General features: G+C 41.7%; 3 protein-coding genes across 3 annotated transcripts; 2 read left to right on the top strand and 1 right to left on the bottom strand.

Annotated features, from left to right (window-relative positions):
- Positions 1 to 1,505: 1,505 nt before the first annotated feature.
- LOC135675912 (dolichol-phosphate mannose synthase subunit 3-like) lies at positions 1,506 to 4,847 on the bottom strand. Its single transcript, XM_065186555.1, has 4 exons — positions 4,714 to 4,847; positions 3,060 to 3,193; positions 2,859 to 2,966; positions 1,506 to 1,793 (listed from the first exon to the last, which is right to left on the bottom strand). Exons 2-4 carry the CDS (start codon positions 3,159 to 3,161, stop codon positions 1,734 to 1,736), a joined length of 270 nt encoding a protein of 89 aa, XP_065042627.1. The 5' UTR covers positions 3,162 to 3,193; positions 4,714 to 4,847; the 3' UTR covers positions 1,506 to 1,733.
- Positions 4,848 to 9,246: 4,399 nt separating this feature from the next.
- Positions 9,247 to 10,432, top strand: LOC135677668 (protein CURLY FLAG LEAF 1-like). Its single transcript, XM_065190038.1, has 2 exons — positions 9,247 to 9,636; positions 9,882 to 10,432. The coding sequence occupies exons 1-2, from the start codon at positions 9,436 to 9,438 to the stop codon at positions 10,212 to 10,214; spliced, it is 534 nt and encodes a 177-aa protein (XP_065046110.1). The 5' UTR covers positions 9,247 to 9,435; the 3' UTR covers positions 10,215 to 10,432.
- Positions 10,433 to 11,777: 1,345 nt separating this feature from the next.
- LOC135677667 (amino acid transporter AVT1H-like) lies at positions 11,778 to 13,572 on the top strand. The gene is made up of 3 exons (XM_065190037.1): positions 11,778 to 12,083; positions 12,152 to 12,759; positions 12,845 to 13,572. Exons 1-3 carry the CDS (start codon positions 11,810 to 11,812, stop codon positions 13,382 to 13,384), a joined length of 1,422 nt encoding a protein of 473 aa, XP_065046109.1. The 5' UTR covers positions 11,778 to 11,809; the 3' UTR covers positions 13,385 to 13,572.
- Positions 13,573 to 15,742: the final 2,170 nt, after the last annotated feature.

The raw sequence follows: 15,742 nt of genomic DNA, 5'->3' as shown, positions 1-15,742 counted from the left end.
CCCGATTTGCGAGATTTGGCCAATTAACCCTGGTCTCGACCCGGACGTTAGACCGCGGGACCAAAGACTCGGACTCTTAGTTTGGTCCCACCTAAACATGACTCCTGATTGGACGCCGAGTGGCCCCATGAAATGGGACCCACTTGTCTACTCCCTCCTCCTCTTTTATGCCTTCATTTCTTGCACAGAGGCAACACCGTAAACTTTCTCATCAAACTGTTCCTACAATGCTTAATCTTTGCAACCCACTATTTTGTGTACCATCCGAGTTGGTATGGTACTGATCAAACTGTTCCTATAATGCTTCTTAATCTTGCAACCAAGATTTTGTGTAACATCAAGTTGGTATGGTACCAATGATATATACCGATTCGACTCACTAATCAAGTTGGTATCGAACGGGTGATATATACCGGTTCGACTCACCAAACGTGATTTACTCGAGTCTTTATCATCTCAACATATCATATATCATCGATATATTAGTATAGATTATCAGTACAAATGAAATGAGGAACCTGCTTACAACCATGTTTTATACTAGATACACCAATCTCTGTTCAGGCAGTCTACAGTTACCTCTTTAGGATGACCTAAAAGAAACAAGAAGCTCTAGAACTATTCAGTCACTCCATAGATGAATGAATGCCTGATGCTTCATCCCATCCATATCCGATGGAGTGTTTTGATGATACATATTCCAATAATAAATTATAACTCTGTTTCTGTCTCCTTTGTTCATCCCTTTATGTGTCATCAATATTGGAATCGTTCTCTTGAGATAAGATTCTTTTCACTTTGGACTCCATTGAGGAGAAGAGTTATGGTTGGATAAACTAGTACACGTATTAAAAAAATATTTATAATCTTTTTTTATTATTTATAATTTTATTTTGATATTTTTAAAAGATCATCTACAAATGAACATTGAGATAGGCCGAGAAGGGGAAAAATAAAAAGAAAATTAAAAGGATGGAGAACAATAAGAAAAATAAAAAAGACGAAGGTAAAAAAAAAAATGGAGGATAAAACAGAATGAATAGGAGGAAGAAAACAAAAAAAAAGGAAGAGAGGACTAGAAATAAGAGAACCAAGAAAATGTAGAAGACCAGAAAAGTGAGGTGCAACAAAGCAAGGAAGAAAGTGTATAAAGAAGAAAACGATGAAGAAAAGAAGCAAGAAAGAGATGATGACAAACAAATTAATGGAGGATGGGCAAGAAGAGGAGAATGAAGGGAAAAAAAATAATGGAGGACGTACAAGAAGATAAAGAGAAGAATAAATGAACAGGAAAAAGGTCCCAACATGTCATGTGATGGCAGAAGGATGGCAAAAAGAGATTAGAATGCACACACTTTTTTGCAATCTTTGATGACACTTCGCCTCAAGTCTTGCAAGAAGACGTTACCGTTCAAGCAAACTAAATTTCTCTGCAGGATTTCATAGATTCAGTTGCGCAGTTACCATAGTAAATAGAAATTTACCCAGAAAAAACAGCAGCCAACTGTACATCACAAGATAAAATTTTTTTTTCGCATTCCGGAATGTCATGCGATATATAACAGAAGGAATGACAACTGACCACTATGAATGAGTCCGAAGATCCATGAAAGAAAACCCAAACTGCAACCCTCTATAGATAGTTGAATGAAGACCAGGAGGGAGTGGGGAAAACTCCTGGAGTCACAGTATAAGGTGAAAACACATAAACAGCTCCAAGTATGAAATCCACTTTAATCAGAGCCAACATCTACCCCTCTACTTGTCAAGAATTCCTTGGCCTCCACAATATCCTGCATAGCAAAGGAAAATTAACACTCGAATCAGCTGCCCTGCATAACATGACAAATAACTCTTTTGTAATATAGACCAGATTCCAGAAATACAAGCATATGCAAACAAACACACTTCGTGTTTGCAGAAAACAAGTAAATTTGCATATAAGTGTGAGCACACAATTAAACTCGACAGTCCAACTTATGCTGAATCATGAACATTAAATTGAATGGAACACACAAGCCTTTGATTCTTCAACAGATCGACTATCAAATTCAAGCGAATGAAAAAGATCCAACTCAAAAAACCAATACGCCTCATGCCAGTTAGGGCCTAGCACTCAGATACAATTTCCTTGTCAAGCATTTTAAAATGGGCCAAGGCAAAATTTCATAATAAAGCTCTATTCACAAACGTACATTGGTGAATCTGCTTGGCAAAAATTATAAGAAACTGAAATCTTAAAATCACCTTAATTCTGAAAGACTCGGAGCTATATGTCAAATATCTAGTAACCCATTAATGTTACCAATCAGCTCAATCCCCAGCTTGGCAATTTTGTTTTGGAAAAAACTTGGCAAACAACCTCATTATTATAATCAAATAAAATGAGATTTCAAAGCTATAAAGATAACAGCAGAACCAGTAAATGATAAGCTTGCATCACCTTGACAAAACACCTAGGTGCTTTTGTAACAGAAACTCAGGTGTAATAAGAGAAGGGACAATGATTGAAACAAGATTCTGTTTGGTACTTGTGGTTGTCATCCATGTACTTTCATCTTTGTGGTTTAAATGAAGAAGCAGGAAGTCTTTCTAAAGGTTATATCATCCAAATTGGCTAAGTAGTAATCGTAGCAGAAGAAAATAGTTCAGTTAAAAAGAAATCATTATGTACTGTGAGTAAGAAAATTTACTCAAGGATTTTTCTTCGTGGCATTGTGCAAAGACAAGTGATGTTTCATGAAATTTGACCTTAATTTTTTTTCTGGTAAGAAAAGAAACCTGTAAATAACTAGACCAAAATAGCATGATCTTTAGGCACATAATTGATAAGAAATAGCATTTATGGTTAAAGCAACCTTTTGTAGTAGTACAGCTTCCTGGGGACATGTCGGAAACAGAATCAAGCCAATTCCAACCATGAGAAGACCATAGCATCCTAAAGAAATGATGAGATAAACTGGAAGCTGGAAAGTAGAAGATAAATTTGTTGGCACCCTAAATAGAAAGATGACCATTTTTAAACTTCAAAAAATAGAAATAAGAGGCATGAAACTGACCAACCAAGTGTAGCTACGAGGAACTACTGATGTTTGGAGTAGGCTGATCCAAAGGCCAGCAACAACCACCACCAAAGCCATGATCTTTAGAATATGCTTCATTGTCAGCACAACAATCACTTGTAGGCTGTTACCTATATGCAAAGAAACATAATGCAGCCCATATTTCAGTCAAGTCATTATTGTTAATTTCGTTATGTTAGGTTGAGTTTATAGGTTTATATATGAGTCGTTTTCCATTTTGACTGAACTTGTTGGATGTATATTTATAGTAAATTGGTAAGGATGATCAGTAAGAGGTCAGGTTTATTTTGATCAAAGGGGAATTCGTAAGTTTCCCACCAAATGTACTTAGAATTTTTAAGGGCTAAGAAAACAGACAAGAGAAAACTCTCATCAGTTGCTCTTTGATTACTGTTCATCCAGGAACGCCACTTGAGCAAACCAAAAACACCCCAAATTACAGACAGGCAGTGTGTATTTGGTTTTCAATTAATGAAATCTTGCTGCTTTGAGATCTGATGGACCTGGATTTGGTTTCCTTACTTCCCTCAAATCATTCTTTCTTAATTTTATTCATCCCACAGCTTCTATTCCACCATTCCTTTCACTCCCAAATCCTAAAAAATCATATTTTACGTCCTCCCATAATTTCTTTCATTCCCAAATCCTAAGAAAACTATCTTTTTCCATCCTCCCATGGACGATCATGAACTCTAAGGACCACTAGAAGCCACAAAGATGGACAGCATGCTTCATTGAAGATGGATCCTAAAGATGCCTCCTGAGCCCCATCCCTATGAGTTATGGGTTCTCTGTCCACATCAATACTAAGACATTTATCCTTCTATCCTCTCCTAGTCTCGTATTAACATCAACACCAAGACTTCTATCCTTCTTGCATCTCCTGTTCACATCAACACTGACTTTTCTCCTTCTATCCTCTCCCCCTCTCTCAATCCTCCTCTTCTCTACCATTTCATTACTTCCACTTTAATCTCACTATTTACGTCTTTCCTCTACGATAGTCACTACTACCAAAGACAATGGTACTGTCCCTGATCAATTGTGGCTCCCTGACCACCTACATGAATAATCCCTTGGCAATAAGAGATTCAATTTTTAATTTTGGATATCCTTTTTACATCTGAAACAATTGTGCTTGAAATGCTTAAGTATGTGGGCTTGACACTGGCTATTGAATTGCTACCTAGTCCCTAAGCAAGCATCAACAACTTAATAATTTCTTTACGTCTGGGATTGATTGCACGAGAACAACTCATGTAAGACAAAGATAAACATAAGCAAGATTGGAGAAAAACCCAAAGTCAAACTATACGCGTAAATAGACAATAATCGTAAACAGAAAAATTTTGCTCTTTTTTGCCCTAAAAATGGTCATCCTCACCGAATCTCATTCATGACAAAAGCACCTAAAACTCCAAATTGTCAAATTCTTTCAGAAATCCGTTCTCGAAACTTTCCAGAGGTCCAGCCACAAGTCCTCTATCCTCATCCTAGCGTGGCTTTCCCCACATGTCCATCGGCAGTCCGCGATCCGTTCTTGATCGCGAGTCTAGGTTTGACCGGTTCCGGGCAACCAGATCCGAAGAGGAAAAAGGAAGAGGAGAACAGCATAAGGAACGAAGCCAACCTGCAGCCGAACCGCTCGTTGGATCCCACTGCCGCTGCCCCGCTCACGTCGTCGCCGCTCGTCGCGACGAGAAGGGGAGAAGTGAGACGCGCCGACTCGTAACGGAGGGCTTTACTCATTTGAGGTTTGACGAATTATATATATATATATATATATATATATAGAGAGAGAGAGAGAGAGAGAGAGAGGGATATATATATATATATATATATATATATATATATATATATATATATATATATATATATATATATATATATATATATATATATATATATATACATGTATGTATGTATGTATGTATGTATGTATCTCTCTCTTAAATATGAAATCATGCCACTTCCATAAAAAAATAACATTGTTCCAATAAAGTCAAGTTGACAATTATTAATGATGGGTATAATTGTATCAAAAACATCAAAACTTTAAATATTACAAAATAGTTTTATTAATTTCATCAATTATTTGACCCTCGAGATTTCCAAAATTTTAATTTTTGAGTTTTATGGAAATAGTAATGTCAAACTAAAAATTAGAAGAGCTAATAAAAAAGCTACAAATTTTTCAGGGATATCTATTTTTTTTATTTATTTGCCCTTGCAACTAAGCATAATTAACATCGACTAATATGAATTTAAATAATGCATATAAAGATATAAATAGTTAAATTTCTCAATCAACAAGGTCTTTAAGTGATTAATTTTAGTTAGAGCTTCAAACCATTATATAATGGAACTAAAGAAGATTAACTATAAGGGGATATATATATATATATATATATATATATATATATATATATATATATATATATATATATATATATATATATATATATTCAATGTTTTGCAGGTATATATATGGTAAGCTGAAATTTAGAGGCATAAAAAGAATCACTGACCTTAAACTGGTTTGTATGAGATATCAGTCAAAACAGTACATATGCTTTGGTGGTATGACTATGCTACAAAAGTAGTAGACTTGTTGACATTTGAAATAACAAGTAATTGGCAAACATTTTCTGCAAACATCTGAACTATTTGTTTTGCAAGTTCATTGAGCTACTCTCATCCTGTAGATTCTGCAGCAGGTCTAATGATTCATATGCATCAAGCATGCATGTGGTGTGGTTGTTGTTCAAGAAATCTGATGTCAGTCTCTAATTCTTGCAGGAAGAGAATTGTGGCATCAATTGTTAGGGTGAGAGCCTGTGGGGGTCTTTAAATGATACATGGACAGGAGGCTGAGGAAGCAGCTAAATAAGTTGGCCAATCACTACCATCTTTAATTGCAGGACTTGGTCAAGAAGAGGGGTAGAAATCTTGTTCCTTGAATCCACATCACATGCTCTCAAGAGCAGATGCAGGTGACAAATCTTCATACAAACTGGGCAAGCATGAATGCTGCATTTAAGATGAGAGTGGCAGTTACATTAGTCCCTCGGCTTATCCCACAGTGAAGCTGATGGATACAAGAAAATTGTGGAATTCAATGCTGCAGGAGTGCATGAAACTAAGTAGAACTGCAGTAGGTTGGTTTTTAATGGATTCTTGTTTCCTGCTGCTGTGGAGTTCCATGGTGCAGTAATGGAGGAAGCTGTCAGCTTCATTTAGTGATCAGCACAGATCATATATATATATATATATATATATTGGAGACATCTCCATTTCTTGAGCACATATCAGCCCTTCTTGCAATGCTGGCACTGTTAGGCTGTGTAACATCATAAATCTGATCCAAAGTAATTTTAGAAGATTCTTTGTGTATTTTCAAGCAATGTTTCTACTGTGTTATTGGCTGCTAAGGTTCAATTATTGGTACAAGAGGAGAAGTCAAGTGATTTTTATGTGAAAAAGTCACTCCTTTTCACTATCCTCACAAGAAATGGAATTGAATTCTATTCCATGCATAATTGTACTACACAGATGTGCCTTGAGACATAATAGTTTTGCCTCTAGAGATTAAGTACATGTATTTATCTGCTGTTGTTCAGTCTGCCTTGACTGTTTTGACCACCTCTCTGAGTATGTGAATCTTTTTTCTTTTACTGAATTTTGTTTAAGAGAAGACTGATTGGACAAATGAAGTTAATTTGTTGATACTGGTTGACTATCTAAACTTTGCACTGTCAAGTTTATAATTCGAGGACTTTGGTCAAAGTTTGAAGAAGCTTAGGATGTCATAAATGTTGAGATGAATTCTTATTAGTTGCAGTGCAGGAATACAAACTAAATCTTCACAGAATTGGAGAAGCACTCTTGAATGATGTTTTTGGTCCTTCAGAAACACTGCTTCTGCCATCAACATGGCTGGCTGTCCGAAGAGGCTTCTGAAGCACTGCAACTTCCTCAAATTTGCTACCTAATGCAATGGAAATCCAAATCCCCACGAGCACTTTCATTACTCTGAATTTTGACTCTTTTTGGACCTCGCATTGTTGCTTTTATTAAAAGATAAAGCAGACTTTTTTTGGGAACATAATCCAGCTTGATCCTTCTTTTTCCTCCATGAATGGTCAAGAGATGAACAGAATCACAAAAGAAAATAACACCTCTCAGAGTGAAATCTGTTGTGTTCTGCTCACTGTCACATCCTTTCCTAGCCTCTTCCAAACATATTAATCAGTGCTCAAATTTGACTTCCATGTTAAGACAGCTTCCATCTCAGATCAAATGTCTTCATGTATGCTTGTTGTCTTGCAAGCAGAATCCATCAATATCAGAGCTTTTAACTGTAAGAAAAACTACATATATATATATTTAAAGCATTGCTATGAGGGTAATGCAGGGAAATCAAATTGTTCATGCTTAGTTGATATTTATCTCTTCCTGTATAGGCTGAAGAGTACATCTTGACAATTACAATTAGGAGTCCATTATAAGCAACTTGGATGCATTTAAAGAAATCAAAGTCAAACATGCAAAGTAGCTGACCATGACTTGCAATGCTCTCTCTTGTCTTATTGCTAACCAATGTATGAAGCTCCTACCGACACAAGTAAAGATGTTACTCCTAAGATCAGATCGCAAAAGAGCAACTTTATCGTAGAAACCTTGCTCTGGTTTCTCTCTATCTTTCTAATTATAAATGACAGCTACAGTTTCAAAATCTTCAGCCAAATTAACTGAGAAATTGTGTTATTTGGTGAGCTGACAGTACTTGAATCTGATTTCACTGCACCACAAGCTCCAGTTCTGCAGGCTGCCATTAAACCATCTTGCCCAAAGTTGCTCAAAGTCATTAACTGCGTAGTAATCAACACCTATCAAGTTCTTAAAGCATTTCATGTTGTGTGATGGGTTGTGTGATGGGTTTTGCTGACTGCATCCACCACCTGAGGTACTGAAGTTGAGAACACAAGGCCAGTAAATACATACATCTATCTATGAATACGAAGAAGAGATCAAAAGAAACGACAAAAATGATCGATTTCCTTTTTCTTTTTTGGCTCCGTAGAATATATCTAAATATGTATGTATGTATGCCAGTGTATCACGTAAGAGTGTACTCGAGAAGAGATGCCTGAGCACGAAGAGATGGGAGCAGTGAGATCAGCCATGTCGTGGGCTGCGACATTAAACTGTCAATGGATATAACTTCACACCATTAAATATGTGTTGAAGCCCCAACGACCACAGATTGGCACCTCAATTCATTGAGCACTGCCCATCGTACAGTCATGATATGTGGAAGCTCCTGCACGCCATATTTGTTCCTTCTTCATTAGCCTTTGCCCATTTACTACGTCTTGGTGGCTGCGGTGGTGAGCCTGCATTTCTCGATAAGTATTTATTAACCTCTCTCTCTCTCTCTCTCTCTCTCTCTCAGTCTCTCAGATGTCTTCTTTGCCTCATCGTGAGAATTAGGGTTGAGCAAGGCCATGAATGCCCACCAAGAAGAAGCAGTTCATAAATTTCGCGGGAGTTTAATGCTTGAGGTGGTATTTATAGGGATTCTGGTGCCATGTAAGGTGTATGAGAGATCGATCTACACGATGCTTTCATATCATCCGAAGTTTTCTTGGACCAATGGCACTAAATAAGATCGACAAACTGCTTTCATGTAGCGATGAGAATCAACCAGGAACTTGGCATCGTGCATGGCTTATGTTGATGTGACCAAACACCAACCATGCGCTTTGTTATTGCTGTGGATTAGCGTCTAAGTACACTGTTATAATAACTATTGAATGATTGCAAACTGCCAACTTAATGGGGTCACGAAACGACTGTTACTCTCATCAACATGAACAGTCGTGGTGGATGGAAGGATGCCAACATTTTAATGGGATCATTAGCGGAGAAAAATGATGTTAGGATCACATGGAATGATGTGTTTAACGTTAACATGGTTGACCAACCACATTCAGCAGCATCGCTCGTTCAAGCAAGGGAGGATTTAAACGGTGGTATTTGAGGCATTTAAGGTCACTCTACTCATCAACTTTAAATGCAAGGCCTGTGCTCCTTTTAATGGGGTTGGATGAAGTCTATTTAAGAACCCTCTTTAAGTATCAACCCTCTCCTTCCTCCTGCATGACCACATCAATCTAAAAGGGAGAGAAGCCTCAGCTTTTCTCTTCACTAAAGCTTTGCTCTCTCTCTCTCTCTCTCTCTCTCTGTACACACCTCGTCTCCTTTATCATAGCCTTCTTCTTTCCTTTGTGTGTATACATGTTCCATTTGGGTGCAGGAAAGAAGGCTTGGTGCTCGATTCAAGTGAGCTATGGATCAGATGGAGCTTTCCCTAGGAGGGTCGTCCCTGTCACTCTTAAGTGAGAGCACCAATAGGTCACCTACAAGGTCGGAGGCCAACCCTAGGAGGAAGAGGAAGCAAACTTGGGATGACCCTACGATTCACACGAGTATTGACCTCCAGCTCAATGATCCCTTGCCCCTGGATTGGGAGCAGTGCTTGGACCTACAAGTGATCACCTCTCTCTCTCTCTCTCGCTCTCTAGTGCAACTACTACTGTCTTAGTACCATCCTTAAAGCTTGTGAAAAGAATACATGAAGATCTTGGAGTGTGATTCATAGTCTTGCAATTTTGCTGCTTCAACCACTCATTCTCTGCATCATGCATTGTGGTTATAATCAAACACTTTGATTATGGTTTCGTCGTATGGATTGTTTAATTCCCTTCTGTTGACCTGACAACAATCTTGTAGCAGTCCGGAAGGATTTACTTCTTGAACAGAAAAACCTTGAGAAAGAGCTGGAGCAGACCCAAGGAGCAAAAGCTAGACCTGGAGCTCAACATCGCCACCTTCGCAAGCTCAGAAAATAAGACTACCTCCGCTAGTCCAGAGAAGCCAACCAAGTCTTCTTCATCCGGCAACATGGTCGCAGCCGTGTGCGTGAACTGCCACCTCCTCGTCATGCTGTGCAAGTCATCTCCTTCTTGCCCAAACTGCAAGCATAACTCACTGCCTCCACCAGCACAACCGATATCCGGCAAGCTCGAGACGGTCAAGTCATTGGAGACTCTCAGCCTTCTTCATTAGTCAGCGCACTCGCAGACGAACCAAAGAACCCTTCTAAGAAGCTTTCTCTCTCTATATAGTTAGCGTTATAGATTGAATGACCGAGAGAAAGAGAAGCAGCAATGTACGTAGTAGCAGTATGTTCATTTATAAGCTTTTACTGTATGCAGTGTGTGTTGCACAGTGTAATGGCAGTGTTAAGTGTAGTAGATGAAGGGCATGAATGCCACCTGCTCTCATCACACATTCTATTCCCTTCTCTTTCTCCTGTTTCAACTCCACATGGGATTAAAACTTACTGATGGAGTAATAATTTTGGGCACCGGGAAAACTGGCACTCACTGCCAAGGAAAGGAGGAGCAATCCCAAGTATGGAACACCACCCCATGCTGATGCCTACCTGAGACCTGAGGGTGTGTGCAACTCCCTAGTACTTACTGCCTTTTATCATATCAAACCAAGCTGAAGCTGATAACAAGTTGATTTGTTCTCAGCAAAATGGATCGACTAAATGAAGCCATCAGCAAAACAGAGTGAGCTCTGGCAAAAGTGGACGTGGAAAAGACTCCACTACTCCACCCAGAGTCCTCGGTTCCTGTAGTGCCTAACCAAATCAGAGCACCTCCACATGCCAAGGCATTTGATTCCACTGGAATATTGTGTGACATCAATCAAATATTCCTCCGAAGGAATCAGCTCAGGTGTTTGATTCGTGTGAGATTAATTAATCTTGTGTAGTTCCACGATTGCTGGACCTGTCTTCCTTTTCATCATCCTCATGGCAATTGAACCTGGCACTCACCCCCCACTTCCTCTTCCTTCAACATGCATGGCTGCTGATGCTGCACTACTGCTGCAAGTGATTCATGCATGGCCTGTAGAAAGATGCTCTCTCTGTGTGAAGGAATCTCATTCGTGGGTGGCGGCCGACCACAACTCCATTTCCTTCGACAGCAAGAAGTAGAGCCCGGTTTAGTCTCTCACTGCATTAGAAAAAGAGAAGCTTTACTCAGCATGTGTTGCTGACATGACCTTTAAAGTAGATCTCATGGCATCAGAAAATGAGCACAGAAGAAACCAGCCTTAGGAAGTTCTACTTTGTGCGTTACGTCATTCCATCTTCTCCTCCAAACCGGAAAGGTGAGAGCAAGGATAACGAAGTATCAAGAGAAGATGCTTGTGAAATGAGGGATGTCCTTGTCTTCTGCAAGCAAAGCATCCAAGCAATGTGGACGGAAATGGGATTCCTTCCTCCTAACAAGCAATTAGATCACAGTGACTTGGTAGAGATTCCATCTGAGGTAAGCAGCATCAGCTGCAGTTCCATGCAAGTGATCATGCTTCCCTCCTCACCAGTTAATCCTCTGGTTGTTGTGCTCTCTCACATGTTCATTTCCAAGCACCACAGCCTACAACTGTTTGATGCCTACCAAATGCTTTCCGCCCTTCCAATATGCCAACTTACTATATGCTAAGTCTCCTCGAGCATCTTCCAAGTGCAGCTAGTGGGATTCTGATCACCTCTAAACCCCACAACCAAACCCTATAAATTCACCACCTTATTCCCTTACAAGTATCAGATCATTAAGAACATCAAAAAGGATCTTATTAAGTAGATGTCGGATTTCAGCGCGACAAAGTTCGGCCGATGCTGGTCGTCTCTTGAGTTCGGCAAGCAGCCTCAGCGGAATCAGGTCGTCAGTGAGCCGGTGCACGGCGCCCAGCTCGCCGCAGCTGCGCAGTCTGCGAACTGTGTAACCTGCGTCGAGGGGAACAAGGTCTGCAAGTGTGGGAAAGATACTCAAGTCTTGAACTTGCAGAGTGAACACCATGCAAAGGCTACCAGCTCCTTCACTCACTCGGTGATCAATATGATCGGGATGCTAATAGGTACTCTGCTCTTTTGGCATGGCTCTGCTCTTTTGCATGGCTCCTCATCCATGAGTCTCTTGATGCAGGACTTGGTCAGCTGTCTACTCCATATGCTTTGGAGAATGGAGGGTGGAGCTCGGTGTTCCTGCTGGTGGGGCTTGGAGTTATGTGTGCCTACACCTCACATATCATAGGGAAGTGCCTCGAAGAGGATTCCAGCTCCAAGACCTACCAAGACATCGGGCAGCAAGCTTTTGGGGCGAAAGGAAGGATCATAGCTTCCACCCTCATCTACTTGGAGATCTTCTTCGCCCTCGTATCCTACACCATCTCGCTGAGCGATAACCTGCCCTTGGTGCTCTCCGGCGTGCATGCCCATATTTCATGGCTGCCTCTGTCGGCGTCGCAGCTGCTGACAGTCGTCGCGGTGCTGGTTGCGCTCCCCACCCTCTGGCTGAGGGACCTGTCTTCCATCTCCTTCCTCTCCTTTGGTGGAATCATCATGTCGCTCCTCATCTTCGTCACCATCGCCTGCACCGCAGCGTTCGGCGGTGTGAGGGGGAACCACAGCATCCCTCTGCTTCAGCTTCGCAAGATCCCAGGGATCTCTGGGCTCTACATCTTCAGCTACGCCGGTCATATCGTCTTCCCTAACATATACACCGCCATGAAGGACCCTTCCAAGTTCACCAAGGTAGCATATTCTACACCAGAGCTCAAACTAAGATGTGAGTTCAGGGCTCATGATCATGTGTTCCGCTGCGTTCCCAAAATTGCAGGTTTCCATCGCGAGCTTCACCACCGTCACCATGCTCTACACCGCTCTCGCCTTCATGGGCGCCAAGCTTTTCGGGCCGGCCGTCAGCTCGCAGATCACCCTCAGCATGCCTCCCCACCTCATCGCCACCAAGATCGCGCTGTGGGCGACGGTGCTGACGCCGATGACCAAGTACGCCCTCGAGTTCGCTCCCTTCGCCAGCCAACTCGAGCACAAGCTTCCTTCCACCATGAGCTCCAGGGCGCGGATGGTGATAAGGGGCAGCGTGGGCTCCATCCTGCTGCTGGTGATCCTGGCGCTGGCCCTCTCCCTCCCTTACTTTGAGCACGTCCTCAGCCTCACCGGCTCCCTCGTGAGCATAGCCATCTCGCTGATCTTCCCCTGTGCCTTCTACCTTAAGATCTGCTGGCGTCAGGTCTCCAAGCCCACGGTTGTCCTCAACGGAGTGCTAATAGTTCTTGGAGCTCTGCTGGGTGTGGTGGGAACGATCTCTACTTCCAAGGCACTCATCCAAAGCATTCAGAGAGGCCATTCACTTTGAGCTTGCGAACTGTTGTTCTATCTACCAATCAACATGAAGAGTGCTATGCATGAAGCTTCATCGTCTGTTCGGGCCAATTATATGATTATGATGATGATGATGGTATAAATACAAATTCTCCAATTTCCTGGAAAGAAGAGACAAATTGTTCCTGCTATGGGAATAAGAATTCGACATTGGAATTAACAGATGCACAAGTATCATCATGTGCTTGTCTTGTCATGATAAGATGGCCTTCCTATCATTTCATCCTTAGGTTTCAATGAGGTATTCAACAAAAAGGTAATGTGACTGTGAAGTACTTTTGCGACATGTTTCCTTTCTTTTGGGAAAGAGCGTATCATTCGACTTTCCCCCCGCTTCCTTTTGGTGGGTCCCACCTCCATCGCATATTATTTATGATCCACCTTCATATATATGCTTGGATATATATATATATATATATATATATATATATATATATATATATATATATATATTACAAATGGTACGTGTGAGAAATCAAAGTAGGAGACACATCCGCGCATGACACACACCGTCGAGCTCTACCTGTCTCGGTGGACTCAGGTAGGACGGTGTGGCCTGCACCGGCCAGCTGAATCCTGGGAGTGGGGGAGGGGAGTCGTCCGTGTTCTCTGACGCCTCCGCGATAGCGGTTGCGCCGTCAAAAAGACCGACCGCGTAACGCTGTTTCCTTCCTCTGACCGTTTGCGGACGGCGTTGCCCTCAAGGCACGTGTTGCTTGTGACGGCGGCGTGGGCGCTCGGGTCGTCGAGATTCGTGCATCACGCGACGCATGATTAACTCGTGACGGACTTTCCAAGATTCGCAAGATCTCGGGTCAAAGTCATGACCAACATTTTGTGCGCGCAATACGAACAAACATGTACGCATTCATATATATACATACACACAAATGAAAGGGAATTGTGGGACCTTCCTCGAGCAGCGGGGAACACCAGCGATCCGCGCAGGGTGTCGTGGGGCACACTGACCACGAACCAGTCGCGTTGTTTCCCGAACCCCCGCGCGTGTTTTGGACTTGAGATGCGATTTAACATGGAATTAGGCCTCTCTCTTGTAGTGACATGAACGCATATATCTTCTTTTATATCCTCCGCATGCATGTGTCACTTGCTGCTGCTGCGCGTCTGCCCTCCGACTCACGGTGATGAGACGCATGATTACCTCGTGAGAGTTGATGAGATCCTAGAGATCGACGCAGCCCTGTATCGGGTCATGACCAAGGTTTGATTTCGTGATAGAAACCGGAACGAAAACCATGTGACCATGACATACATGCATGCCTACACCATAGGGGCAAGGAGGGATGCTCTTAAGTCATATCAGAGAAATCGTATAGTTCCTAATCGGATTCAGCACATCATTAATATTAAATATTTTAGATGAATATATTTTAGTTCCTCCGTGTTTTCAACTCTCGATCGCTTGATAAAGTGAGTTTGGTATACTAACACTCGCAGTCAGAGTATAACAAGGTTTTGAACCCTCATAAATGGGTTTAATATACCATCATTAGATTAATATATATATATATATATGTATAGAATTATTAACCTCTCTCTCTCTCTCTCTCTCTCTCTCTCTCTCTCTCTCTCTCTCTCTCTCTAATATAAGGACAGTTGCAACCTAAGCACAACTCAGAGTGGGTGTCGTTGCCATCAAAAGGTGGTGGTGGGAGTGAAGGAAGCAACAGTGGCTACGATCTAATGTTCAAACTTTCTTCACCAACATCACCATCTCCTTTTTTGACTTCATCTCCTGTCTCGCTTCACCCAATAAGTGCTGTGCCATTAATTCGGGCCGTGGGTTTGACCTTCGCCCACCCCCCGTCACTCGATTTAGCGACGTCATGATCCGAGTACGTAAAACACGTCGTCGAGTGTTGGAATGGTCAACCCCTGCCATCCCATTTCGCGTGTTGTCATGCGGTCGGTATCCCCCAACATCGTTGTATTCGTCTCTATATCTGTCTACGTTAATGCTTCGTCTACGCCAGAGTCTCAAGTCACTGGCCCATTGGAGATCGCCTATTGGCTCACGAAGTGGTGGCCCAACCCTTGCATGCCTCCCCGCTTCCACAACTCTCACTTTCCTACCGCTCTCTGGGAAACAAATCATTCTGCTTCCTCGAAACCAAGTTCATCCATACGTATTAATAGAGAGAGAGAGAGAGAGAGAGATGCACAAGGTGGTATACTGAAGCTGGGAACGTGAGTTGCATGCACGAGCACATCGGTCAAGGTAGAAAGTTGACGAAGTTAAACGTGATTACTCTGTGGGAAGAAAGTGTCGATGAGCACACTTAGTGCCCACTTCTCAGGAACTATGTAGACC

The sequence above is a fragment of the Musa acuminata genome, chromosome BXJ1-6 (assembly GCF_036884655.1).
Source record: "Musa acuminata AAA Group cultivar baxijiao chromosome BXJ1-6, Cavendish_Baxijiao_AAA, whole genome shotgun sequence".
In the NCBI taxonomy this organism is placed as follows: Eukaryota; Viridiplantae; Streptophyta; class Magnoliopsida; order Zingiberales; family Musaceae; genus Musa; species Musa acuminata.
Note: the sequence above shows the minus strand (reverse complement) of the source record. Positions and strands in the feature narration are given on the sequence as shown.

Bases quoted from the DNA above. Each gene is read 5' to 3' on its own strand.
- LOC135675912 (XM_065186555.1), bottom strand. From the start codon at position 3,161: ATGAAGCATATTCTAAAGATCATGGCTTTGGTGGTGGTTGTTGCTGGC. The intron at 2,967-3,059 runs GTCAGTTTCATG...TCTACTTTCCAG, and splicing joins CTCGTAGCTACACTTGGTTG to CTTCCAGTTTATCTCATCAT. The intron at 1,794-2,858 runs GTTGCTTTAACC...TTTGCTATGCAG, and splicing joins AAGCTGTACTACTACAAAAG to GATATTGTGGAGGCCAAGGA.
- LOC135677668 (XM_065190038.1), top strand. From the start codon at position 9,436: ATGGATCAGATGGAGCTTTCCCTAGGAGGGTCGTCCCTGTCACTCTTA. The intron at 9,637-9,881 runs GTGATCACCTCT...ATCTTGTAGCAG, and splicing joins AGCAGTGCTTGGACCTACAA to TCCGGAAGGATTTACTTCTT.
- LOC135677667 (XM_065190037.1), top strand. From the start codon at position 11,810: ATGTCGGATTTCAGCGCGACAAAGTTCGGCCGATGCTGGTCGTCTCTT. The intron at 12,084-12,151 runs GTACTCTGCTCT...CTCTTGATGCAG, and splicing joins TATGATCGGGATGCTAATAG to GACTTGGTCAGCTGTCTACT. The intron at 12,760-12,844 runs GTAGCATATTCT...CCAAAATTGCAG, and splicing joins ACCCTTCCAAGTTCACCAAG to GTTTCCATCGCGAGCTTCAC.